Source organism: Coenobita brevimanus, chromosome 57 (assembly GCF_032717465.1).
Source record: "Coenobita brevimanus isolate Jiangsu-jjx chromosome 57, ASM3271746v2, whole genome shotgun sequence".
In the NCBI taxonomy this organism is placed as follows: Eukaryota; Metazoa; Arthropoda; class Malacostraca; order Decapoda; family Coenobitidae; genus Coenobita; species Coenobita brevimanus.
The window spans coordinates 24,017,969-24,045,865 of record NC_137010.1 but is presented as its reverse complement, the minus strand read 5'-3'; the positions used below and the strand labels follow the sequence as shown (position 1 = coordinate 24,045,865).

At 43.7% G+C, this 27,897-nt stretch overlaps 1 protein-coding gene across 1 annotated transcript; it reads right to left on the bottom strand.

The window, feature by feature from the left end:
- Positions 1-9,180: 9,180 nt before the first annotated feature.
- Positions 9,181-25,793, bottom strand: LOC145401932 (chorion peroxidase-like). The gene is made up of 11 exons (XM_080274038.1): positions 25,697-25,793; positions 22,605-22,775; positions 19,913-20,086; positions 18,668-18,786; positions 15,728-15,830; positions 14,356-14,553; positions 13,075-13,214; positions 12,450-12,614; positions 11,357-11,556; positions 10,469-10,638; positions 9,181-9,353 (listed from the first exon to the last, which is right to left on the bottom strand). Exons 2-11 carry the CDS (start codon positions 22,657-22,659, stop codon positions 9,181-9,183), a joined length of 1,497 nt encoding a protein of 498 aa, XP_080130164.1. The 5' UTR covers positions 22,660-22,775; positions 25,697-25,793.
- Positions 25,794-27,897: the final 2,104 nt, after the last annotated feature.

The following is a 27,897-nucleotide window of genomic DNA, read 5'->3' as shown; positions in this document are numbered from 1 at the left end:
TATATATCTATATATATATATATACACGTGAGGAGTAGACTGTAGCACCAGTCGAGCTGGACAGTACTCCCAAGGTGGATGGAATACTGATGACAAGGAGAGCTGGAGCTCCCGTTTCATCAGCCCTTGGGACTTGTTCCTGACCATCCCCCTTTGCTGAACTTTTTCAGTGTCTCAATAACACAGAGAGTAGGCCAGTATGCTCTCTAATACAAGCTTCTCTAACTATCAACACCAAACTACATGCACAGTACACACTAAACTACCTTTTTCAAAAGTAAAAGAAGTAAAATGGCGTCATCTAATCATGCCTCGGAGTATAAATGCCCCCACCATCTGTCCCTCTCCCGGTATGATTCTGCATGCCTGGAACCAGTGTCTGATTCACTTTTTCTTCATTTCTGCAACATTCGCGGCTATTCTTCTAACTTTCTGTCGAACATCGTCTCTCCTCCTCTAAACCTCACCTTCTCTTCCTGACAGAGACTCAACTGTCTGAGGCAACTGACAACAAACCCATTTCTGTATCCTTCTACTTTCTCTATGCTCATTTCAAAGCCAAATGTAGATGTTGTGTATATGTGCGCAACGACCTATCTTGCTCCTGTGTTCGTGAACTTGATTCTTCTGAATTCTCTGCTCTCTGGCTTCGGCTTTCTTGTCATTCTCTGACTAAATATATCTGCGCTGTTTACTTATCCCCTAATTCTACTGACTATCAAAAATTCTTTGACTATCTTACTTCTACGATGGAACACATTCTGTCCATTTCTCCTCTCTCAGAAACCTCCATTCTAGGAGATTTCAATGTTCACCACCACCTTTGGCTCTCCTTTCCTTTCACTGATCCACCTGGTGAACAAGCCTACATCTTTTCTATCCTTAATGACCTAGAGCAGCTTGTACAGCACCCTACCCGTATCCCTGACCGCCTTGGAGAGAGCTCCAACATACTTGACCTCTTCCTTACAACTAATCCTTCTCCTTACACTGTTAACCTTTTCTCTCCGTTGGGCTCCTCTAATCACAACCTTATTACCTTAACCTGTCCTATCACTCCGGTACTGCCTGTGGACCCTCCAAAGAAAAGTTATCTGTGGCACTTCGGGAGCTGCAGATTGGGAGACCCTCAGGCAGTACTTCTTTGATTTTCCCTGGAATGATTATTGCTTCCATGGCCGTGAGCCATCTGAGTGTGCCTTGCACATTACAGAGGATATTCTCTCGCGCATGGAAGCATACATTCCTTTCTCATATCCTTGGACTAATGCAAGAAAGCCTTGGTTTAATCACGCTTGTTCTAATGCTGTCCACAACAAGGAGAAGGCCTACAAAAGGTACCGGAGCCAACCCACCCATGAATCACATCTTGCTTATGTTTCTGCCCAGAATTGTGCTAAGTCTGTTCTTTGTTCTGCTAAAAATAATTTCATCTGTACGAAATGCTGTCAACTTTCCAGCTCGAATTCTTTTCGCTCCTTCTGGCACCTTGCCAAAAACCTTTCTAACAACTTTACCTCATCATCCTTCCCTCCTCTTTATTTCTACTCTGATGGCTCTGTAGCTATTTCTTCTACTGACAAAGCAGATCTCTTCGCTCAGACTTTCTCCTCCAGTTCCACCTTAGACGATTCCGGTGCTCTTCCTCCATCACTTCCCCCCTCTGACTTCCTAATGGCTGACATTAAAATTTCTTCAATTGATGTATTTTCTGCCGTCACAGGCCTCAATACTAACAAGGCATATGGGCCTGATGGAGTCCCTCTTGTTGTCCTCAAGAACTGTACTTCTGTGCTTACACCCTGCCTAGGTAAACTCTTTCGTCTTTGTTTTTCAGCTTGTACTTTCCTTCTTGCTGAAAGTTTGCTCTCATTCAGCCAGTCCCAAAGAAGGGTGACCATTCCCAACCCACTAACTATCGTTCAATTGCTTTAACATAATGTATCTCAAAAGTTTTCGAGTCTATTCTTAATAGCAAAATTTTTAAGCATCTTTCCTATCACAACCTTCTTTCTGATCGTCAGTATGGGTTCCGTCAGGGACGCTCCACTGGCGATCTTCTCAACTTCCTTTCAGACTCCTGGTCATCCTCCTTTCGGAACTTTGGCGAAAGCTTTGCCATTGCACTTGACATCTCAAAGGCTTTCGATCGAGTCTGGCATAAATCTTTAATTTCCAAACTACCCTCATGCGGTTTCTATCCTTCTATCTGTGCCTTCATCTATAGTTTCCTTTCTGGTCGTTCTATAGCTGCTGTTGTAGACGACCATCGTTCTTCTAGATCAATCAACAGTGGTGTTCCTCAGGGCTCTGTCCTATCACCAACTCTCTTTTTTTTAATGATCTTCTAAGCTGTACATCTAACCCTATCCACTGGTTTGCTGAAGATTCCACCCTTCACCTTTCCATTCAGTTCCCACAACGTCCATTTCAGCAGTTACTTCAACAAACAAGGGATGAGGCTATGGCACACCTAATGTCTGACTTGGCTCGTATCTCTGTCTGGGGTAAAAATAATCTGTTTTTTTTTTTAATGCATCAAAGACTCAGTTTTTACACCTATCAACCCGTCAAAATCTTCCACAGGAGTACCCACTAATGTTTAGTAATATCGAGCTCAATCCTGTGTCATCCTTGAATATGCTTGGGGTTTTATTCACTTGGGACTTATCTTGGAAAGGTCATATTACATCTCTCGTAAAATCTGCTTCCAAGAAAAGGTGTGCTAAGCCGACTCCGTTCCTTCTTTACCCCTGCACAGTTGTTGATTTTATACACGTGTTTTATTCTCCCCTGTTTAGAGTACAACTCTCATGTGTGGGGAATCTCCCCACATACAGCTCTTCTCAATAGGGTGGAGTCAAAGGCTTTTCGTCTCATCAACTCTCCTCCTCTTACTGGCTCCCTTCAACCACTGTCTCTTCGCCGCACTGTTGCTTCTTTATCTCTTTTCTATCTCTACTTCCATGGTCACTGTTCCTCTGAACTGTCTGCTTGGATCCCTCCACCTCTACGACGAGTGCGTAGCACCCGTCTAGCAACAAACTCTCTTCCCTTTTCTGTCCAACTCTCTAATGCAAGTGTTAACCGTTACTCCCAGTCCTTCATTTATGAAACAGGTCAACTCTGGAACTGTCTCCCTCTGTCTGTATTTCCTACTTCCTATGATCTCCAGTCTTTCAGACGCAGTGTGTCAAGGCATCTCGAAATGAACGGATCTTGAATTTGGCTCTCTTTTATAGTGTTTTTGGTTTTGTTTTTCTTGAAAGGAACGTTAATGCGGGCTTAGCCTTTGGTTCCTTCTTCCTCGCATAATATATATAAATATATATATATATATATATATAGATATATATAAATATATATATATATATATATAGATAGATAGATAGATAGATACATAGATAGATAGATAGATGTATAGATATATAGATATATAGATATATAGATATATCTATCAATCTATCTATATATATATATGTATATATATACATATATATACATACTGTATATATGTATACATATGGATAGACAGGATTATAAGGCGTTAAAATTCGACTTACGGAGTGGTAGTTGAAGATGGAAATAAATGGTGAAGGATGGAGTACCTCAAATATAATTTTTATGTTGCTTGCTAATAACAAACAAGAGCTTTGTAGACCGTACCAGAGGTTTGTGGATGTGTGTGAGCGTCGTGTTGTGAAAATACGTGCAGATAATATTAAAACGGTGGCTGTTGAGAGGGAAAGTAATCTCACTGTGAAGTGATTCTCAGGAAGGAAGGTGGCTGATGCTATTAATTGACATTGATGCCGAGCAGGTCAGAACGTGGAAGTTGCCAAGGGACTATATGAATGTGTGTTAGTGCCCATATAAACACATAGGTGTGAGACTGACATTACATGACGCGAGGTGAAGATTAAGAGCATTGGAAATGGGACTAATTTGGAAATGTGCTTGGGGCGCGAAGACTGGATAAGAAATTAAATGATTCGTGAAGAATGTGGAGTAAGAAAGACTATTGATAATGGGATGGAAGCGAATGAACTTAGATGTAGTTATATTGAGAGATTGGATATAGATAGAGTAGATTAAAGAGTATATCTGAGTGTGTCTGAATATGAGAGGAAGCGTGGCAGGCCAAGAAAATGAATAGATAGGATAAGTGAGTGTGAGAAAGCTAGGTATATATTTTGATGAGACAAGGGAAACGACAGGGAGCTGAAGTGGCGGGGTGAATTATGTACGGAGGATCACATGGCAAGGGTTTGGCATCTCATTTAACAGTCAATAATACCAAAAAATAATATGCGGATGCTAAGGCCTGTGAAATGAAGCTGGGATTCTGAGCCCTTGAATGGTGTGTCAGTACGTGTCTGACTTTATATAGATAGATAGATAGATAGATAGATAGATATAAATAGATATAGATAGATAGATAGATAGATATCATATAAATATCAAAATATACATGAATGTTTTTATTTATGCACACATGCTGTTATGTATTTATGCTGTTAATATGTAATACAGAGGTTTGAGGAAAGTCGTGTCTAAATTCAAGAGAGCTGGAGGAAACAGTAGTGGAGATTTTTGCTAGGGAATGTAACATACAGCACATCATGACGTCATGGAAAACTGACACCACTCACCTGATGGAAGAACACCACAGGCAAACACGTGCCCACACACATGACCCAACCAGTAATATTCGGGGGAAATAGGAGAGAAAGGGCAGAAGGGATTGGGACACGATAGGAAACAGGAGAGGCCCCTGGAAACAGAAGGAGTACAGGGCACGACCTTCCTCAAACCTCTATAGCACATATTAACAGCATATATGTCTCTAGCTATTATGTAGTGTGTTGTGATATCTGAGTGCCTTCACACACACACACACACACACACACACACACACACACACACACACACACACACACACACACACACACACATATATATATATATATATATATATATATATATATATATATATATATATATATATATCCATCCATCATCCAATCCTACTTTGCCCCATAAGAAGCGTAGGAGCCCGGAGCTTGGCAGTTGGTCCTAACATTTAAGATGAGAGTGACCAGCCTTACTCATCCCTGAGTGGCATTACATGAGCAATCAACCCCAACCATCCCTTGGATATAAACCTTCACTGGCTCAATCCGATTGGAGCGCGATAGTTACCGACTAAACCACCAGGAGCCAAAATTTGGTTATATGGTTACCACCCAGCGTAGTAAATGGTTTCATGGTGTACAGGAAACCATTTGACTTGTCACTCAGTGTAGAGTCACCCACAGGCAGAAGGAAGACGAAAGAATGAAAGAGAGAAAGACAGAAGAGGGAGTGTAAAGTCACCCGTAGGCAGAAGGACATGGAAAGAATGAAGGAAAGGAATATATATATATATACTCTGATGATGGAGTCCTTTCAGAGTCGTCCTTATACTGAACAGAATAGTCTGTCGGTAACAAGGCAAAAAGATAAAAATAGAACTCAAGGAGTTAATGGCGATTGGTGCTGAACTTCTCACTGTGACTCTCTCTCTCTCTCTCTCTCTCTCTCTCATTCACTGATAAGAGAGTGGTTAGGCTATTGTCTTTACTGTACTTTCAATAACAAATGGAGGAAAGTGAGGTGTCAGAGCCATTGTTTTCATCAGGGTAAACACATGAAGGACGGCACACACACACACACACACACACACACACACACACACACCAAGGGTTTTCCTATTTCAGAAGCTCTACCCATTAGTCAGTAATTCTCTGTCTCTCTCTCTCTCTCTCTCTCTCTCTCTCTCTCTCTCTCTCTCTCTCTCTCTCTCTCTCTCTCAGTAAAAGGTAGCACCCAAATAAAAGCAATCGACTTCTCCAAAATTTATTAGTGAAATCAGGAAGGTGAAGACAGATAGAAATAAACCAAAGTCCAAAATAATCGCGAGGCCCAGCTTTAAATGAAATGAGCTGAATTATCTCTTACATAAATAAGCAGACACATGCTTGAGTTCAGAAGGCATACCTAACCCTTTGACCGCCAGGGACGTGATTTGGTATTTTATTCAGGCTATAACCACACTGTTTAAATTACGTGAGAAAAATCCAAGGGCTAATTCCTGATAGTTTCTAACCCTCTGGCAACGACATCGGATCACTTGCGATTCTGGGCTACAAAGGCGTTCAAATTATCGAGTGACAATTTTCTTAGTATTAGCGCAAATAGTTTTAAAGGATGGAGATTGTGTGAAAGTACCTTCCACATAATGTCAAGTATTTGCTGAACAATGTTATGATTCGCTTTAGCCGTAATAAGGAAAACAATAAGCAGTTTCACAGTGTGAAAAGACGATCTTCGATTTTGTATTTTCCTTATTTATGGTTACATCGAAGCATAACATTCTTCAGCAAGTAACTGATATTATGTCAAGCTATTGTCACACGATATTCATCTATAGAAAACTCCATATGCGCAAATACTACAAATATTATAAGTGATAATATTTTGAAGTGGTAGGTGGGGGCGCACACAGTCCACTCACTCGATGTAGTGCTGCTCTCGGGTGTCTGCCCTTTCCTCTCCTCCATCCTTCTTTCCTTCCATTCTCTTCTGTTTTTCTTTCCTTCATTCTTTCCTCGTCCTTCTGCCTACGGGTGACCACACTCCCTGTTCTGTCTTTCTTTCCTTCATTCTTTCCTCTTCAATCTGCCTATGGGTGACTCTACACTGAGTGACAAACCAAATAATTTCCTGTACACCATGAAACCATTTACTACGCTGGGTGGTAACCATATAACCAAATTTTGGCGACTGGTGATTTAGTGGGTAATTACTGTGCTCCAATCGGATTGAGCCGGTAAAGGTTTATATCCAAGGGGTGATTGGTGTTTATTGCTCATTTAATGCCACTCAGAGACGAGTGAGACAGGTCACTCTCATCTTAAATGTCAGGATCAACTGCCTAGCCCAGGGCTCCTACGCTCCTCATTGGGCAATGTAGGATTGGATGATGGATGGATGGATAATATTTTGCGCTTCCTTCTAGCCCAGAACTCACAAGTAATCAATTTCCCTCAAGTGAAGGAAAACGTCTTATGGAAACCTGATTAAAATGAACTTGGTGCGTCCATAACAGGAGAAAAGTTGTAATTAGAAAAAAAAAAAAAAAAAAAGCAAGAAATAAACACAAGGAAAACTAACTCAAACCATTAACTTAATCAGAGTCAAACTTGTGTGATTACAGTTTAGCCCTTCACTGCAATAATGTGTTAATTCATTCTTGCTACCTCCAGGCGAGTCCTTGTAACTTAAGAAGGATCTTTTGTTGCGAATATAGTCGTTAATGAAGGCTATAGCTACTTTAACCCCTCCTGGACGAAAGGTCTGGCGTCTGTTGAAGCAAACCGTCTGGGAATGGCAAGAATAACCTTTCAGTAAACGTTACCAGAGTCAGGAATTTTTAAAGTCTGTTTTTCTACTTATATAATCACACTAATTTCCTTCTGTATCCCATTTCGATATAATCGGACTGAAGTAACTGAATGACAGACAGCTTTCCAATTAAAGTCACATTAATTTCCTTTCCATCATTTTTTTTTTACTCGAACTGAAGAGGTTAAAATAATGTTTTTGTTTTTTTGTGTGTGTTTTTTTTTACATACTCAGATTTAAAAGTCCTTCCCTATTTGATTTTTACATGAATGAGTTGATTAGCCTAAAAAAATACCATATTTTTCCTATGTCATACTCACTTTATTTTTCTTTTTTTTTTCTTTTTTTTTACATAATTGAAGTAAACAGGCTTTTAAATGAAATTTTGAATTTTCCTACTATATACTGATACTTATTTCCTCGCCTTCTTTATTTTGCCACAGTGGAACTGAAGGAGATAAAATACAGGTACTTTTTCCAGTTACGTAATCCCTCTAATTCTCCTTCTCTTTTATCACCCGCCACAGTTTGAAATGCTATCCTGGACCCTTTCAGCACGATGACTGACGTTCTGCTTCATTTTTCCTGCCCTCCGACGATTTTATTCAGCTTAGGAGAAAAAATTTGCACTGTAAAGATTTTGAAATGACCTCAGTTAACCCCCTCACTCCCCTGACGTCTTAAGCATTATATTCTTCTTACTTCCAGACGATTTCATTCAGCTTAGGCGAGAATTTGTGCAGTGAAACGATTTAAGGAAGCCTAACCCCTTCAGTATGTCGATATCTTCTTAAATGATATTCTTGCTACCCCCAGGCGGTTCTGTTCAGCTCAAGGGATTTATATATAGTCAGAAAATTTCGATATGCTTAACTCGTATGCACGTATACTGTATATAGCACCTTCCCTACTGACTTGTACGGATAGGGTGTATTTTTGCTTTTGTTTACCCCATTTAAATTAATAACTTGAGCCCGAGGACATCATTTACATATTCTTTTGTCTTTCCCTTACGAGGGAATATTATTTTGTTTAGGTCCAGAACTCTTTGTCCACACCTTCTCGATGTGAAGGGGTTAATGAGGGCTATACAAGTAACTCCTCCGGTTCAGAAAGTCTCCCACACTAAATAAAATCTTCTGGAGATAGAATGAATAAAAAGGCAACATCACACCAAAGAGGGACAGTAATATTCTTTCATATACCACCAGGCTTGACAAACACAGTATTTGCTTCACTCCCCAAAACCAAAAATCTCATCTCCACTGACAGCAGACGTGGAAGCGATAATACTGACCACATACACCACAGTTCAACCCTCCCAGACCCTAGCTACTTTCGAATTACCAAATCCCCCTCTCCTCCCCACATATTTTCCGTCACTGCCTATCAAATAGTGATATTAATAATAACTATCATCATCACCATTATCATCATCATGACTTTTTCCATCTTAGGATAGAACAAACAAGCCGTCACGGTACCGGAAAGGTTAATACAGCTCTGAAACTTCCTAAATTAAGTCTCCCAGTCCTTACTTCCCTTCCCAACCCAAATCCCTCCCCAGATCCCCTCCTCACTGCTGATAGTGGGGAAGCAGGGGGTCGACACTGGAAGCTTGGAGTTGCAGAATGTTATTAATACAGCTCTGAAACCCTTCAGTTTTACTCTCTCAATCCCCATCTCACTCACTGAATCCCCAAATCCCCACCTTTTCCTTCCCAAATCCCTCCTTTACTCTTTCCAGAATGTGAGGTTGATGGAGGGGAAGCAGGGGGATGAGCATGGCAGTTTTGGGTTATAGAAGGAAGTGACTGTGAAGGGCCATCGCTGCACCTCCTCCATCTCAAGCACCGTGTCGCACAGTACCCGACCCATCGACATCTTGTGGATCTCACGCAACTGGTCTGCGGGGATTGGAAGGATTAAGTGAGACTGGGGGATTAACGCAACTGGTCTGTGGGGATTTGAGGGATGAGGTGAGATTGGGGGATTAGGTGATAAGTATAGATTGGGATGACTTGGAGTTTGAAGGATAGGTAGAACCTGAAATGATTGGGATTACTGTATCCATTGAGAGATTAGACTGCTAAGGGCGAAAGGATCTGGTGATTGGAGATACGGCGCGCGACGAATGAGTGATGGGGAATGGATGAATGGGTCGATAAGCAAGACGATCGCATTTTGTCACACAGAACCTGATTCACCGATACCTCATGGATCTCACTTAGTTGGTCTGAAAGGGAATGTGAGGAGTGAGGATTATGGGATTAGTTAAGATTGGAAGGATTGGGGATTAGTTCATTGCCATGGATGGGATTTACGTGATTACTGAAGACTGGAATTATTAGGAAACATAGTACAATATATGGAGATAGGAGTGATCAAGCATTAGAATTAGAAGATTGGAATCATTTCAGACTGCATAATAAGTACAGGCTGGAATGATTAGGATTATTTGTCAAGGAATGGGAATGACTGATGGTTAAAATATGATGTGTGGAGTTTTAAAAAATTAGGGTTTACGGAATAGATGGAAAGTGGATTAACTGGAAGTTAGGTGACTTGCGAAGACGAATGATTGGGAGTTTTGAGTGTGTGAGTTTGTTGGTCATACATTATTCTTGAACGAGTTATTGGTCTGAATAATGGGAGTGGCTGGGGATTATTATGATTCGGGACTGGAGTGGTTAGAAATGGAAAAGATTCGTTGCTGGACTGCTCTAGAGAATGAAATGATGAGTTGTGATTGTATCCGTTGTGAAATGATCAGTGAGTAAATACTAGGCGATTGGACCCTCTGGACTCCCTTCTTCAGCATGGGAAACCTATCATGACTCCATCTCTCAATTCTTACCCTCCTCATCCTATCTTTCTCTCCCCCTTTCCCATCTTCACCTCTCCTTATACCTATCTCCCTTCGTCAGCCCAAGAAATCAGCCCCTTCTCCCTCCACCCCTTCTTTCCTCCGTCCCTCCTTTCCTCCAGCACTCCTTTCCTCCACTTCTCCCTTCTTCCTCACCTCTCGTAAAGGCTCCTGGACCATCCTTATACTCGAACCAGTACCGGTCCCCTTTCTTCAGCCTACGGAACTGGTCGCCGATGACACAGGCGAGGGTTGGACCTACTTGAGCCCCTGCGATGGGCCTCTCTGACAGGCCCCCCACGAATAGCTCTATGTCTTCCACACTCCTGGAGGTTGAGAGAGAGAGAGATGAAGATAGAGGAGGAGTATCAAAACTGAGGTTAAGGAGTGAGGAATGTTGATTGGGGTAAGGTGTTAGAGAGAGAGAGAGAGAGAGAGAGAGAGAGAGAGAGAGGGAGAGGCAGACAGACAAACAAATACAGACAATACTGAAATGAATGTATCAGGAGAGTAATCACAGAAGCCTATATTTAATTGCAACTCAGAATTTTCATAACTTATTTAAAACTGGCAAAAGATAAGACTTACATATAAGATGGTGAGTAGGCCTTGAACCTTTGTTGATAAACATTAAATTTTCATTTATGAATACTATTTCTTTACTAGGAATATTGGAGATTTTTTTTTTTAATATAGAAAATACTTAACAATAACATAATGCTATAAAATCAGTGAATGTTTGCGCCCAGAATTTTGAACCAACTATTCTTTTCTTCGCATTACACGATTAATTCAAACGTTAACCTTTACACATATGTATACTGGTACTTACGAGTATATAGATTTTTATTAAATCAGTTTTTAATTATTCGAGCGCTGGTGTGTGTGTGTGTGTGTGTGTGTGTGTGTGTGTGTGTGTGTGTGTGTGTGTGTGTGTGTGTGTGTGTGTGTGTATTTAACCTTGCTCCTCCATCCTTTATATTTCTGTTGTCTCCCTTTTCCTCCTTTTTCTTCCCCTTCCCACTCCCTCTCTCCCAGTCTCACCGATACACTTCCTGCAGACTGGCCAAAGCATCCGGATTCATGGTTTCGGCCAGGTCGGCGAACCTACGCGCCCTGCCCAGCCCGCACGCCTCTCGCACCACCACGTAGCCGGCCAGGCCGTGGTCCCGTCCCCGCTGGAGGTTCACGGCGATCAGGTCCAGCCCGGCCTTCTTCTCGTTCCTGAAAAGTTTGCCCGTGATCTGGAAAAAGGAAAAGAGGAGGGGGGGGGGAGGAGATGAGTTTCTGTTGTTGATGTTGTTGCTGTTGTTTTGTTGTGGTGGTGATGGTAGTTATATAATTAATTGCTCTTGGTTTTGTTTTTACTGTTACACTCCCTGGCGTGTTGTTATTATTATCATTATCATTATTTTATTATTATTATTATTATTATTATTATTATTTCTTCCCAAGCTTCCTAATATACGGTTGCTGGAGACTATTTTTTTTTTTTTTTACATCTGCACCTCCGCACACTCTTTGCCGTAGTCACACTATGATCCTCGTCCTAGGCCACTGTGAGAGTAGGTTGTTGTTATTTTATTGCTGTTTTACCTGGCCGAGAGGGGTTATATCGCCCCCAGCATGCATAGCGAGTCCCCCGATATGGGTAGGCGGTAAAGGAAAGTAGGTGAGTGAGCTGTGGTCGAAATACGAATATTCCGGCAGGGAATCTACTTAAACTGCCTTTGCATGGAACTTGAATGGAACAAAACAGGATGACAGTCACTGGCTTTTGAACAAATGTTGCATGTTTGGGCTATGTAGGACCTGGTCATACCCCTTGTTAGTAGTAACAGCATAAGAAGTATTAACAAACAGTGTAAGAAAGGTTAGTCTCCAGTCCACATATTTAACAATGGAGAAAAGTCTAAGGGTGTGACCTTGCTGCCATCTAGTGAGTATCAACCTGGTTTTGGTTCATATCCATTTAAAAGAATGGGAATAGTTTTGGACGACAAATTGCTTCGTAAGACATTATTTCAGGGTGTTTTAAGAAAAAAAAAAAACGTAATTGTCAAATTATCTATTTATTTGTCTGTGTCAGTCCACCTCTCAGTCTATCTGTATATCCATATTTCTCTCCGCCACTCACCTCGTCAGTAAAGGCCACATCCACCTCGCCCACCATCTGGTTTATCGCCCCCCTGGCCATGTTCACCAGGGACCGCGGCTCGTACATTAAGAACGGCGAGAAGATCACACCGTTCACATTAGCCGCTGTTGTCGTTCCGTTGATGTCCATCTCTAGCAGCTGGGTCTGGGCGATTGGCGGGGGATTAGGAGGGAGTGATGTAGGGGGTTGGCGCTTCATTAGTAGTGGGCTTAACAGAAAGATTAGGAGAGGGATTACTGACGGGATTAGGAGAAGGATTAATGGAGGGACTGTTTAGGGATTATTAAAGGAGGGATTGGGATTAGTGGAGAGATTTGTGGAGGGATGAAGAGAATGCTTGGTGGCGGGATTAGTGGCGGAATTGACTTAGGGATTACGTGAGGGATTAACAGGATGAATACACGTTGGATTATGAGGAGAATTTAAAGAAGTATTCATGAAGCAACTGTTAATCATTTGTGCCGCCTGGTTGCATATGTTTGTGATATAGGCCAAAAATTACCTACCCACTCAGGCATCTGCTTAACCACACACACACACACACACACACACACACACTCTCTCTCTCTCTCTCTCTCTCTCTCTCTCTCTCTCTCTCTCTCACCGGTATCATGCTGTGTCCAAACCGGAAAGCAGCCGTAGAAAACTCATTAGTGACAGCCGGCGTTATGGAGGGGTCGTAGTCGGTGGTGTAACGACCGTCTTGTTGAGGGGAAAGGCCCAGGGTCGTCACGAATGCCGGACCTAATGGGTGAGGGAAATGGGACTGGAAATAGGGGGAAAGAGCATGATATAGGCTGGGACATATTAAAATGGGTTGAAACCTGTCTTCAGTACGGAAATAGATGCTGCGGATGAGTATAAATGGCATTATGTCAGATTAGGATGTAGTTACCAACGGAGTTCCTTTGGTCCCATGCATAGAGAGAGAGAGAGAGGGGGGGGGAAGGGAGAGAGAGAGATGGATGGATTGATAGACGAACAGGTAGACCGACAGAGAGATAGATAGGTATAGACATGATGGCATTCTTGCTGCTCTCTCAAGACGATTTTATTCCATCCAGGGGAAAATTTCAAACTGGAGGAGCTAAATATAGTCATGCTCAGCCCCTTCACAATTAATAGACCCTTGCCAAGTCGATAATATGAGTTTGGTGGTAGCCTGACGACCATGAACAATATCTAAATTTATGTTCTTTCACACCGCCTCACCATCCTCTACTCTTTTCAGCTTGACTTGGCCCAAGCATAATTCGACACTGGTGCACCATCCTATACTGTTTTTCAGCTTAACTTGGCCCAAATTATTGCCCCTTCACGGCTTATTTCGCGTAGTTGCTCAGTGTCAGACAAAGGCAATGCTATGGCTCTACATCCTTTTCATGGCACCACTTTGTGACTCAGTCTTGTGTCAGGCTGTTGTCACAGCTTGGCATTCAAGATACACAGATGGCAGTTTTAGGCCAAGTTAAAGTAAAAAGGGTACAGTTTTACTCAAGATAACAATTCAGGGCCCTCCACCTACCCAACACCTCCAGCAGGAACTCTTTAGACACAACAAGGCAGTCACAGTCCTCCTCCCTTTCTGACACATCCTCTCGTCGTCTTCCTCCATTTCGCTCTTATTCCATCCATCTTTCCTTTCCTCTCACATCCACCTACCTACCTCTCCTCCATCTTTCATATCCTGTTCCCCTTCTCTCCATCCTCCAATCTATTCCTCACCCATCTTTCGTACTCCTATCCTCCTTCCATTCAGTATGCAGTCGTCTCACTGTCCATCTCATACTGAAACCCAGGCACACTAGCTACGTTCTCAGTCCTTCCCTTCTTCACTCCATCCACCCCACACCTCCTCCACCCTTCTCCCCACGCTTCCACCTACCCAGCACCCCGGGTAGGAACTCATTGTACACGATAAGCTGCAACACGGCTATCACGATCCTTCTCGCCTCCTGGTACAGTCGCTCGTCGTTCCAGCCGGGGTTCAGGTTCTTCAGGTCTCGAGCGTACTTGTTGTGGAAGCGAGCAAACACGGTGGTGAGCAGGGTGAGGAGGATCTGTTCGTTGGCCCTGGCGTCACCTGTGCAATGGGGAGAGGATGATGGGTGGCCGGGAAGGAGGGGGCAATGGAGAGACAGTAATGGATAGCCGGGAGGAAATGATAATGGGCAACCAGGAGGGAGGATGGGGAGTAATCGGTAGCCAGGATGTAGGCAATGGGGAGAGAGTAATGGGTAGTCAGGATTGAGGCGATGGGGAGAGGGCAATGCGTAGCCAGGATGGAGGCAATGGGGAGAGGGCAATGCGTAGCCAGAATGGAGGCAATGAGGACAGAGAAATGAGTGGCCAGGATGGGGACAATGGGGAACGAGAAATGGGTGGCCACGAAGGAGGCAATGGGGAGCGAGTAATGGGTGACCGGGAGGGAGGGAATGGGGAGAGTGTAACGGGTGGCCGGGAGGAAAGGAAAATGGGTGACATGAAGGAAAACAGTGGGGAGAAAATAATGGGTGGCCAGGAGGGAGACAGTGGGGAGAGGATGGTGGATGGCCAGGAGGAGGCAATGGGGAGAGAAATGGGTGGCCAGGAGGAGGCAATGGGGAGAGAAATGGGTGGCCAGGAGGAGGAAATGGGGAGTAGAGTAGATAGTTAGAATAAAAATGCGAAAATAATGCTAAGAAAATGAGTGGCTAGCGAGGAAAATGGTAAGGAGTAGATATTAGTGTTGTACAGTAGTTCGTTTGTCCATCAGCCAATACATCTGTCTGTCCTTCTATCTTTCGTTCAGTCTATATTTTTCTCTATGTATTACTCAACCTACCTGTCCATCTATAAATCTATTTGTCTCTATCAGTGTGTCTATCTGTATGTATCTATCTACCTCTGAAGAACATGAGGAAAGTAAGAAAGGAGAGAGCAAGAAAGTAAAGGAAGAGATATGAAAAAAAGGAAGGAGGAAGGAAGGAAAGAGGGAAGAAAGAGAGAGAGAAAAAAAGTGAGATACAAAGAAGGGAAGCATGGACTTCTGTCTGTGAGTGAGTTTGGAAAGAAGTACGAGAGAGAGGAGAGATGAAAGAAGGAAAGAGAGATAAAATAGAGGAGGAAAGTTAGAAAGGGGGATGGAAAGAGAGGGGTGGGGGGACGGGAGGAAACAGAGAGGGATGAAGGAAGACGAGACAAAAATGACTGGAGAGAGAGAGAGAGAGAGAGAGAGAGAGAGAGAGAGAGAGAGAGAGAGAGAGAGAAATACCTACCCGATGAGAAACAGAAGTGGTTGATGGCGAACTTGGAAGGCACATTACAGCCATCATTGCGGTCAAGGGAGGCTGGCAGTAGCTCTTGGCCCTCCTCTGTCAACTGTGGGTGTGTATGGCAGAGTTAGTGGGAGTGGCAGAGAGTGAGGGTGTGAAAGTGGGTGAGGTGAGTACGGGAGGGTGTGAGATGGTGTTAGAGGGTGTGGGAGAGTGTAGAAGGGTGTGGGAGAATGTGGGACGCTATGAGTGGGTGTTGGGTGGATGTGAGAGGATGAGAGATTGTGTAGGAGGGAGCGAGACATTGTGGGAGGGTGCAGGAGCTTGTGGGCGAGAGTTTGGGATGATATATGACTGCTGGAGTTAGTGGGCGTGGGAGAGAGTTCGAGAAGGGGCAGTAGGTAAGAGTGTGTGGGGTAAAGTGAAGGAGAATGTTAGGTGGAGTGTGTATGGGTGTGAGATAGCTGAAGAGATTGAGAAAAACTGTGAAAGTGTGTGTGTTGACGTGGGAAGATGTGAGATGGTGTAATGAGCTCTGGAAGAGTGCGAGAAGGTGTGAATGAGTGAAGGAGGGTGTGGGAGAATGGAAAGAGTGTGGGATAATGTGAGAGCGTGTAGGAAAATTTATGGATGTGGGAGAGAGTATGGCAAGGAATGGGAAGGGGCGGGAGTGTTTGGGGGAATGTGACGGAGTGTGGGATGGTGTAAATGAACGAGGAAGACTGTGGGAGAAGGAGTGAGAGTGTTAGTCTGTTGAGTGGGGATAGGGAGATGTGGAAAAGTGTTGAATGGATGCAGAAGAGGGTCGAGAATGTGAGAAAGAAGGGGAGTGTGAAAGGGTTTTTTGGTAGATGTGGATGAGAGTAAGAGATGCGGTTGGACTGAGGTAGGAAGAGAGAGAAAATTTAAAAGGATCTGAAAAGATGTGAAAGGGTGTCGGAGAGTGTGGGAGAAAGTGAAGGTGTGTGGATAATTGTATGGTGTGAAACAGAAAAGAGCCGACGTGGACAACCCATTGGCCAATGGCCACATATGACCATTTAATGTAGTGCCATCTCGATTTAGGTTAATCGGCAAAATATAAATATGTCCATAATTTTTTAATGGGTGTATTGATATCAGCTCGAGTCAGATAGAATTGGTACACACTTTGCGAAACAATGTGACGCCACAGACAATGGTTACTGGAAAGTCAGCAACGATTCTGTCTAACGAGGGTAAACCTGCTTTCATGGGGATGCTATATGCTAGTTGCTTATGGCATTTCCTTGATAGTACTGATATCATACGCGTATTCCGGTTATTATAGATAAATCTGGGAGACATCGCAATCTATACTGATTGCTTAGGATATCATCGGACCTCTCCTGCATCAGTGCTTTTTGGATCAAATATACATCATTGCAGAATTGTTTACAGTGTTGCCGCCTGACGGCTGGACGCGAAGCTTTCAAGTCAACAGAGCGGACGAGGTACTACAGCCACCACCATCTTGGTGAGTGTTATAATACAGTTCCTGTAGTTTTCGTTCTGTTTAGCCGCAGTGTTAAAGAAAGCTCTGTCACCAGAAGTACAGAACTTCTCTCGACTTGAAGTAGTTACCTGTGCTGAAGAGTGTTGCCATCTGACGGTTGGACGCGAAGCTTTCAGGTCAACAGAGCAGACGAGGTACTATAGTCACCATCATCTTGGTGAGTATTATAATACAGTTCCTGTAGTTTTTGCTCTTCATTTGGTATGTCACGTATGCCATAGTATTACAGAACGACACATAAGAACGTTGTGCGTATATTAATCACCGTGGCACGTAAAACATGCAAAAAACCGTGTTATTTTTAGGTTGAAACATGGAAGTTCTTTGTTACCACGAAGTGGTAGTTGACTTCCCCCAGCTGATCGAATGCTGTTTAGATATACAATACACTTACATAATGATTTCTGTCTGCCAACCTTTGGCGTTGTGATTATGTGGAGCATGAATATCATTAGAAAAGAGTTCTGACACTGATATATTTAGCGAACATTTTCTATTTTATTGGCCCATACTCACCAAACCTACTTACACCTACCTACACCTCATTCTTGCTCACAAAACCCTCTTACACCCACCTACACTATATTCATGTTCGCCAAACCTTTTTACACCTACCTACACCCCATTTATGCTCACCAAACCCGCCTACACCCACATGCACCTCATTCATGCTAGCTCAATCGACCTACTGTACACCCCATTCATGTCCACCTAGACCTAAACCCACCTACTGTATACCAATTTACAGCCCAACCATAGTCAACCCACCTACACTCAGTTAATCCACCTACACTCATCTACACCACCCATGTATATTATTTCGGAACTTCATAATCCCTCAGTAATTACTTACATAAACTAATTCACCTCCCAGCCTAACCCAGCCAGTTTTACTCTACCCACCTACCCTGTTACCTTTCTCTGTTTATGCCACCTTTTTCCACCTACACTCACCCATCGCCATGCCCCAGTACCCACGTAATGCGTACACTTCCATTTAGCATTCTGATACCCTTACTATGCTTTTTATCTTGCCCCACCTACACCCAGCTAACTTGTTTCCACCCATCTACACCCAGCTAACATGCTTCTACCCTTCTACACCCAGCTAACATGCTTCCACCCACCTACACCCACGTGCATCGACAATAGCTCATAAATACTCCTGTAACTCATCTGTTCCCTCTTGATTTACGCACACCCATCTAACCCACGTATACATGGTTAACGAAAGTACACCCACCAAACCCACGTACACCCACCTGTCCCAAAATACATCCACATATCCCACATTCACCCACCTAACCCACGTACACACACCTAACCCACATACATCGACATTACGTCCCACCACTGCACCTCTATCCCCCCTACACCCACCTAACCCCCATTCACCCACGTAGACCTACCTGCATGGACAGCAACCCATCTTGTTTTGTCCTGAGGTCACGTGCCATCTTAGTCGTGCTGCCGTACACCGCTGAGCAGTCGACGTAGCTGGTCACTTGATTCAGCTGCTCTCTAGGCCCTGCCAAGATGGGTAGGTGGATGAATGGAAAGATGGAGTGATGGATTAGTAGTGACAAAGACATAAATAGATGGGTTGATATATGATTATATAAACGGCAGAGTTATCGATATTGCCGACCGCTTGAATCCGCAGCTCTCAGTTCAGAGAAGTAGATTGTTAGATACAAAGATACTTCATACATATAAACAAATTGACAAATAAATAGATAGATAGACTGATATAGATGGATAAATAGATAGATAGATAGATATAGATAGACATACAGTCAGACGACTGACTTGTCGTTAGAGTAGGTCACTCGGTCCATTGATTTTCTTTGGCTTGGAGAGATAGATGGGCAAATACTGTAGATAACATACACCTTTCATGTCCTTTCACCTAAATCATACACACATGTCCAAGTAGATCCCACCAATCCCTCACGTAAACCTGCCCCCTCCACACGTTCCATGCACCCACCCCACGTACACCTTCCTTACGCCTGTCCACCCAAATCAAATCAGTCCTCCCATGTACACCAACACCCCTTGCACAGAAGACCCACATAGCGTGCGCCTCTCTAACATGCATCCACTTACATCCAACACGTGTACATCTGTCCAACACGTGCCAACCCCCCAGTCTACAGAACATCAACCTAACGTAAACTACATCTCTGACACTTGGTCACGTAACTCCCCACTTACACTAAGCATTCAAATCCCCCACAAAGACCACTATCAAAGCACACAGATTCCCTACGTACGCTAAACTCTACTGTCACAAATCCTTTCTTTACCCCAAGCTCTGCGTACACAAATTTCCCATGTACACCAAATTCCTGCGTACACAAATCCACCACTAACATCAATTCCTGTGTACACAAATCTCCCACGTACTCCATTCTCCCACGTACAGAACTCTCACCTTTCATACCTCCCCCACACCTGCCCACATAAGTAAAACCAGTCCACTAAGTACGCCATCCCCATGTACAGAATATACGTCAACCCTATACCTTTATGTCAGTTAACCTTACACACACACACACACACACACACACACACACAAACCACGTACAGTTCACCCCTTCCTGTAACGTACTGTACACACACACCATCTCCCTTACACACAGAGCACCCACCTAACGTGCACCTCCCCGCCGGCAAGGAGCGGACGAACTCCATGCACTCGATGCCATACGCTGAGTAGAGGGGGTCGTCTTTGGGTATTTCTATGGGGGAGCACTCAGGGTGGAGCAGCGAGGGGTCCTCCTGCACCTCCTTCACGCAGCACGGAAATGGTTCCCCCTCCTTGCCTGTGGGAGGGGTCAGTTGGGACTTTCAGGGATTGAGATCGTGCACTGAATCGATTAGTTTGATGTTAAGGGTATTTGATGTGTTTCCGGATGGGTTTGATGGGATTTGTTTTGATCTTGAAGGTGCTTCAGTGTTTGGGGTGAGACCATTTTAGGTGCTAGAGGCATTAGATGACTTGCAAGAATCTGTGGAGGGAGTGTTTAAAGGATTGGGAAGGATACAGTTGGGATTTCTAAGGCTTGGGAGAAGATTAGCTGGAATTCTGAAGTAGTGTGAGGGGTATTTGAGAGATTGGGAGGAACTTTTAGGTGACTGGGAGAGAGGTGCGCGATTATAATGCCGAATGGTAGGTGGAGGGGGTCGTCTCGTGATAGGTGTATGGGGGTGTATTCAGTGGTGCTGGGTTGGACTTTCTTGTTTTTTTTTTTTTTTTTTTTCACTCAGGACGGGACTGGGCGCTCTTTTTTGCCCGTGAGAGGAATTAGTTAAGAGTCTGGGTGATTGGGAGAGGATCTGAGAGGCTTGGGAATTTGAGCTGGATTTGCGGGTTTGTGTGATGTTTAGGGGAATGTGGTGCTGTTAGTTGCAATTGGGAAGGAGTAGGTTTGGATTAAATGGAAAGGGATTCCTTGGAATTCTGAGAGACTGGAAGGAGATTACTCAGAGGATATTAGAGGATTAACTGGGATTTTGAGGGAATGAAAGGGGATTTTTTGTAAGCAGAGGGTGCGGTTTATGAGAATGTGTATGGGAACTGTGGACACACAGGGTGGAACACGGACTGTTTCTAGCATGCTTACTTCACACAGCATGGAAGCGGACGACCATTCTTGCCTGGGGAACTGGGACAAGATTAGACTGAATTTAATAGGATTAGATAGGATTCTGGATGTGCTTGATAGCTTGGAAAAGGGATCTGGAGGTTGGGGTGATAATATTGGAATTCTGAGTGTTTAATGTACATATTGGAGGGATTTGAAGGTTTATGAAGATATCTCAGGGATTGGGAAAGGACTTGACAGGTTGGGTGAGGAGGGTCTGAGGAATTATGAGAAAGTTAGCTGGGATTATGAAAGATTAGGATGGGGAGTAGTTTGTGTATTGAGGACCGTGAAGGATGTTTCAGAGACTGAGAGTGGGAGTTTGATGATATGTGAGGGGGATTAGCTGTGGGTGAGTGTTGTGTAAAGGTATGTGTGTGGGACTTGGAGACACATTTGGGGAGTGTTCAGGGACAGATTTTCTTGTATTTCTTTCACATAAGATGAGATTGGGTACCCATTTATTACTGTGGGAGTGAGAGAAAATTGTTTAGGACTGGGGGTAGTAGCTGCCTTGGTCAAGTGAATTAAAACACATGTTATAGATCGAGGGGTTGAGCGTTTGGTCCCATGGCAGAACAGTAGGTCGACGATTAGAAGGACATTCAATCATTAGGTGCTACACTCTCCAGCAGAAGTCCTTTAAATACATGCAACGACACAGCTTCCCAGAGATCGCGCTTCATGGTGTAAATCTATGTCAGCTGGAAGTGAGAGGGGATCTGAGGGAATGGGAGGGGATTAACTAGGAATATGATGGACTGTGCGAGTATTTAATGAATTAGGAGATTTGTTGGGACTGGGAGGGCATTTAAGGGACTGGAAGAGGATTGGTTGAGAATGGATGTCATTAAGGATTCGATGGAAATTGATAAGAATTAACAGAGTATTTTAGGGATTATATGAGACTACATAGGATGGGAGGCTATTTGAGATATTAGAAGATCTATGAAAGATTAAGGAAGGACTATAAATATGAAGGAATGTGAGAGATTGGAATTATTTTCGAGGTGGGAAGGAATTATTAGAGATCGTCAGGATCTTTGAGGGATGGTGAGAGGATTACTTTGGACTGGAAGTGAATTGATACATTGTTCCATAACTACTGAGAATTGAACCCATGTTGATATTGCATTTAGTGCTCAAAATTAGCCCACACATTTCCCTGGACACCTTGCATATACGTCAACAAATCCTGCGTGTGTTGCAATAGGCGAGGTGGTGAGATCGTGGTCAGGGTAGAGACAAGACAAAAATCAGATGGTACAAATCTATGGACCTCATTGTTTTACCCTTCTAAGCTTAAGTCGTGCACGAGGATGCTAGTATGAAGGTTTGTCTTCCCTCATACAGTTGTCAGACACTTCATGATCAAATCAGAGAGGAATAAAGTGTAATAACGCAACGAACAAAACGATCTGTGATGATAATTAACTGTTACAGAGAAAATCCCATTACACCGATGACTTACTTCATTCTTGTTATCTCCAGACGCTTTTATGTACATCCGGAGTGACTTCTTGAATTAGGGAAGCTAAATAGAGGTTTCCCCCTCCCCTTCACCACAAGAGGTCTCCCTTAAGATTGTTTAATGAAATCTTACCGAGGCAGCAAAAATAAAAGCAGAAATAGCATCCTCGGACTGAATAGGTTAGTTGTCCCATCCTACAAACTGATCAGCCTTACGAACACGCACCTGCGGCGACGGGCGTGGCGGTGAGGTCGTGGTCGAGGAACTGTCCGAACGTCATGTGCAGCAGAGTGAAGCAGGAGGAGGGCGTGTTGGCTTTTATGTTGACGGTGGTGCTGACGAGGCGGGGGGAGGGCAGGGGCTTGTCGTCCGAGGCCAGGCGCAAGGTCTTGACATCTGGCGGGGACGGTGGACAGGGATTAGGAAGGCGGGGAGGATGGTTTTACAAGGGTTAGGAAGGGGGGATGGATGTTCTGTAGGGGTTAGGAAGGCGGACAGAACGATTTGCTAGGATTAGAGAGGTGGGTAGGATGATTTGCGAGGATTAGAAAGGAGAGGTGGATGATTTGCAGCGAATAGGAAAGATGAGTAGGATGATTTATAGAGATTAGGAAGGTAGTAAGGATTGTTTGGAGGATTTTCATGTCTTGGGAGGACTTGGGAATGGGTTAGGAAGGCGGAGATGATGGCTTGGAGGAGTTAAGAGAGCAGGGAGGATGGTTTAGAGGAAATTGATAGCTAGTGGGGAGTTGATGAGGATTTAGGATGGCAGGGAAGATAGTTAAAAGCGGTAAGGGCAGTGGAGAGGATGGTTTGCAGGGGTTAGGAAAGCGAGGAGGAGAATTTGGAGGAGTTGAGAAAAGTGAGACTGATGGAGAAGAAGTAAAGTAGGCGAAAGGGTGGTGGGAAGGAGATAGAGCGAGTAAAGGAATGTTAGGAAAGGATAAGAGTAGTTAGGTAGGTGGTAGGCTAGTTAGGAGAAGGTAGGATAGGAGAGAGAGATTGGTGTGGAGGAGTTACAGTGGGAGGAGGGATATCAGGAAGAGAGAAGGGAGATATCAGGGAGTACAGCTGGAGGGGAGGGGTAAGGAAGGGAGGAGGATGGTGGGATATAGTTAGGAAAGGGGAAGAATTAAGAGTAAAAAAAACATTAGTAGAGTTGGAAAGGATGATGGATTGGGGGGGGTTGGTTAGGAAGAATTTGGTCAGGAAGAGGTGCAGTTAGGAAGGCCAGTAAGCTGACTGGGAGGAGTCAGAGTGGAAGGAAGGCTGCCAGAAGGGGAAAGTTTGATGGGGAGGAGTTAGAGGAATATGTAAGCTGATGGAGGCGGAAGACAGTAAAGGAGTAAAATCAGAGTTGAAGGAAAACTTGTGAGGAGAAGTTAATGAAGGAGGAAGAAGGGGAGGAATTAGGAATAGAGAAGGCTGGTGGGGAGAGGTTAGGAAGGGAGAGAGGAAGGCTAAGAAGAATTAGGAAATGAGAATCCTTGTGGGGAGAAATTAAGAGTGGGAAGGTTATCTGGAACGGAAGAAGGCTGTTATGGGAGGATTAGGAAGGGAGGAAAAGCAAAAGTGAGAGAGAGATTGGCTGGGAAGAGTAAGAATGAGGGGAGGGCCGGCATAGTGACGGATAGGCTGGACCGACAGACTTAGAAAAGGTGAGAATTGGTGTGAAGGAGTTGGGAAGGAAGGGAGGATGGCGGGGAGGAATTAGGAAGGAAAGGAGGATGGTGGGGAGGAGTTAGAATGAAAGGGAGGATGGCGGAGAATTAGAGAGGAAGGGAGGATGGCGGGGAGTTAGGAAGGAAAGGAGGATGGCTGGGAGGAGTTAGGAAGGGAAGAAGTACGGTGGACATGGGATTGAGAGAGGGAGGTAGGTGAGAAGTAAGGAAGGCAGGGAGGACGGTGGGAAGAAACTGTCAGAAAAGTGAAGTTTCAGATCGTTAATAATCTTCATTTACCAGCCACGTTTGAAACTGCCGTTCATGTTTGACAAGTCATACAGCATTAATCTGCTGAGATAAAGGAGTACATTTGCCACCAAGTGAAAGATCTTTTAATGTAGTACGTCGGGAAATAAAAGTATCTATGTGTATTAGTAGTTGCAGTGTTGCATAACATACATAAACATGAAAATCTTAGTGCACTTTAAGGTGTCGGAAGGAGAAGTGGGGCACCGGCACTGCAAATAAAATCTGACCAATGCATTTCCACAAAATCCTAAAATATGCCTTTTAAAATGTGAAACAGATCATATCCTCTGATATATTGGAGCTTTTTGTACTTAAGGTGTATTCAGCCTTCACAGTTGAAATGACTGTGAATTCTCACAAGGCATCAGCTAAACTAACCAAACATACAAACAAAACAAAAGAAAAGAAAAGAAATATTGATGTCTTGGAGTATCCTCCAACATATGTTGAAAATGGGACTGAAACTTTTTTCACTGCCACCAGCTCCAGCTTTCAAATAAAGGGGTCCCAGCGGTTACATAAAGCTTAGGCTGTTAGTTTTTTTTTTTTTTTTTTTTTTGGGGGGGGTTCAGGTATCGAGCCCATATCATACCATTATTGTGTATGAGAGTCGTGTTCGACCCTCCAGCGCGAATTAGCCAGTGCATACGAGAACGCCATAGGGTAAGGTTGGAAATCAGTGTTTTTTCCCCTTGGCTTTTTATGTGATTCGTGCTATTTCTAGCTGCAGTTCTGTTGAAAATGACCGGTTTTGCCCAGTTTTCCCCCCACTCCAAATCCCCGATTCCCACGGATCCTCTATTATGACTAGGACTGGGAGGGCGGATATCTCAAAAGCTGGTAATTTCCCACGGAAATACGGGTTAAAATCGCACGAAGCACATCAGAGTCCAAGAGGAAAATCATGGATTAATCACCATATGGTGTATGAGCGTAAACGAGCAAATTACTGTGCTGTTCACTTAATAAGAAGCAGTCGAACAAAATTCATCCTAAGTGTATACATATATATATATATATATATATATATATATATATATATATATATATATATATATATATATATATATTTATATACAGGATTGTGGCGTCTGGCAATAGATAGATAGATAGATAGATAGATAAAGTTACTCCTTATAACCTACAAGAAAATGTAAATCAAGGAAAACTAATACAGTATGTGGGTAACTGTTTTAAGTCTCAATCATCCCCCCACCCCCCCCAACACCCCTTCCTTTTCTGTAATTACCCCAGCGTGGCTTTTAGCAACAACTTCCTCAGAGTCTGGAGTTTGTACTGAACAGTAATAAAGAATATTAGAAATGAAAAAAATAAAAATCCCACCATCACCATAATCCGGAGGTGCCACTCGTGCGAAGGCGGTGAAGGAGGCTCCCCAGGTAGGGTTGTCGAGATTGTTGCAGGTTCCATCCAACGTCCTGAACTTCTCCTTGGCAGGGGAAACGTTACAGTCGGGCGGTACTCTGTCTTTGGACATTTTTTTGCAAATTTCTTGGGGTCCCAGGAGAGCGAGGTCAGACACTTGCTGTACCTTGAACAAGTTGCTGGAGGAATCAAGGTCAGTGGGTGAGGTGAGGTTATGTTGGGTTAGGTTAGGTTAGGTTGCGCTTGAATGAGTTGGATAGTGTATGTTAATTAAAGGCGGGTTAAGTCAGGTCATCCTAAGGTATCGCTGCCATGAGCGCATTTAGGTATGGTTCAGGCGTTCCAGATTATTTTAACTGGCTCAGGGGTTTTCGTTTTCTAGCAGTACACGTAGTTTCACTTTTTTTGTTACTAGAATTCCTTTCACTTGAATAATATCGCTGTGTGGCAGCTTGAGTAAAATATATCCACAGAAGACTAAGGGAAGTTAGGTCAGTCACGCTAGATTGTGTTGAGAGGTTTTGTGTTCATAGTGACGTAAATAGTTCAGGTGGAATCATTATGCTGTTGAATCTTTACAGTAACTATGCCTGTTTCACTGTGACTTGGCCTACAATTGCCCTGTCTCCATCTAGAATATCAAGTTGTCATACCAGTACGAGATTAATACTAAAATATTATGTTAGTCACGAAAAAGTGCTGTGGAAGAGATATAAAGACAGATTATTGTCATATCCTATCACTGAGCTACGTAAAACAATCTGCAAAGCAACAATAATCTGGGCCAAGTTGAGATAAAACGAGTATAGCATTTATGGTGAAAATACAACAGTGTCGGGCCAACCAGATATGAAAAGAAGGGAAACACTGGTTAGCATGTCGAGAGAGAGGCCTGGGTAGAGAGAGATAGGGAGGAGCAGGAATAGGATGGACGAAACAGAAGCAACGGGGTAAAGAGCTCCAATTACATCAAACAGCCGGCAGAACAGTCACTTGTTCTGGATAGTTTTCGTGGCCGTCCCTGATAAAAAGCCATGAACTGCACGACCCATCACCAGCGTCCAAACACCCTCCTAGAACCCTCCAAACCGCTATCAAAACCTCTCCAATGCCACTGAAACTCACCACAAAAATATTCAGATAGCTTCCAAGTATCATTCAAATAGGTATCCAAACCACTCCAAGCAGCTTTCAAACACCTCTTAGAGTAAAACAAACAGAGCTACAATCATTCTCCATACAGCTTCCCAAATACTCGCTGCACGCCGTGTGTTGTAGTTTCTGTAAAGTACCCGCTCCACAGCCCCAAAAGGCCTCGCTGCAAAAACCTCCAAAACACTCACTTTCCGTCAGTGAAAAACAGCCACTCTCCGTCTCCTCCAAAGAGCCTACAGATGACATCATTACAGCCCAAAACACTCTCCAAGATATGATAAAAAAAAAAAAATACTCCAGTCACTTCAAACACCTCTCTCAATACTCACTCGTTCTGGGCAGAGAGCCACTGCCACAGCTGCTCGGTTCTTCCTCCCTCTCCACAGCCAGCATTAAAACAGCTACTAAAATACCCCCCGAACACACTCAAAACACCTTCCAAACCATTCTATAACAACTCGACAAACACCTCGAAACCACCCCCCAAACATATTCCTAAACTGACATTTTCTAAACAGTCTGGCTTCAACCATCCAGACACCATCCAAGCAGCATCCAGACACCCTCTATACAGCCTCCCAGATACCCACTTGTTCTTTACAGATGTGGTAGCCTCTTCTGCAATGTAACCGCTGTCTTTGCCATAGGAGTATTCAGGCATCTCTCCATGCATCTTTTTGAACAGAAACTGCTTGTAGGCGACATCAGTCTTCTCCAGGGTCAAGTGCTGTTCGTGTAGGGCGTCGTTCGTGCTTATGATTGTAGTTTTGTACACGTTGTCACCCTCCACGAACCCTTCGCTGTGTGGATAGGTGGACAGATAGAGGGGCGGATAGAGAGGGGATCTGATGATAGGTGGACTGGGGGAGTGGTTGAAAAGAGTGGATGGCTGAATAAATAAATGAATTGAGAGTTGATGAAGGAAAGATGGTTTGGTGATGAATGAAATGAAGGTTGGTGAAAAAGTGGATGGATGACTGGAATGTGTGTGGGTGATTGTGGAT

Excerpts from the sequence above, each read along its gene's own strand:
- LOC145401932 (XM_080274038.1), bottom strand. The coding sequence starts at position 22,659 with ATGACGTTCGGACAGTTCCTCGACCACGACCTCACCGCCACGCCCGTC. Across the intron at positions 20,087-22,604 it reads CGCCACGCCCGTCGCCGCAG|GCAAGGAGGGGGAACCATTT; the intron begins GTGCGTGTTCGT and ends CCCCTCCCACAG. Across the intron at positions 11,557-12,449 it reads ATGTGGCCTTTACTGACGAG|ATCACGGGCAAACTTTTCAG; the intron begins GTGAGTGGCGGA and ends TCCTTTTTCCAG.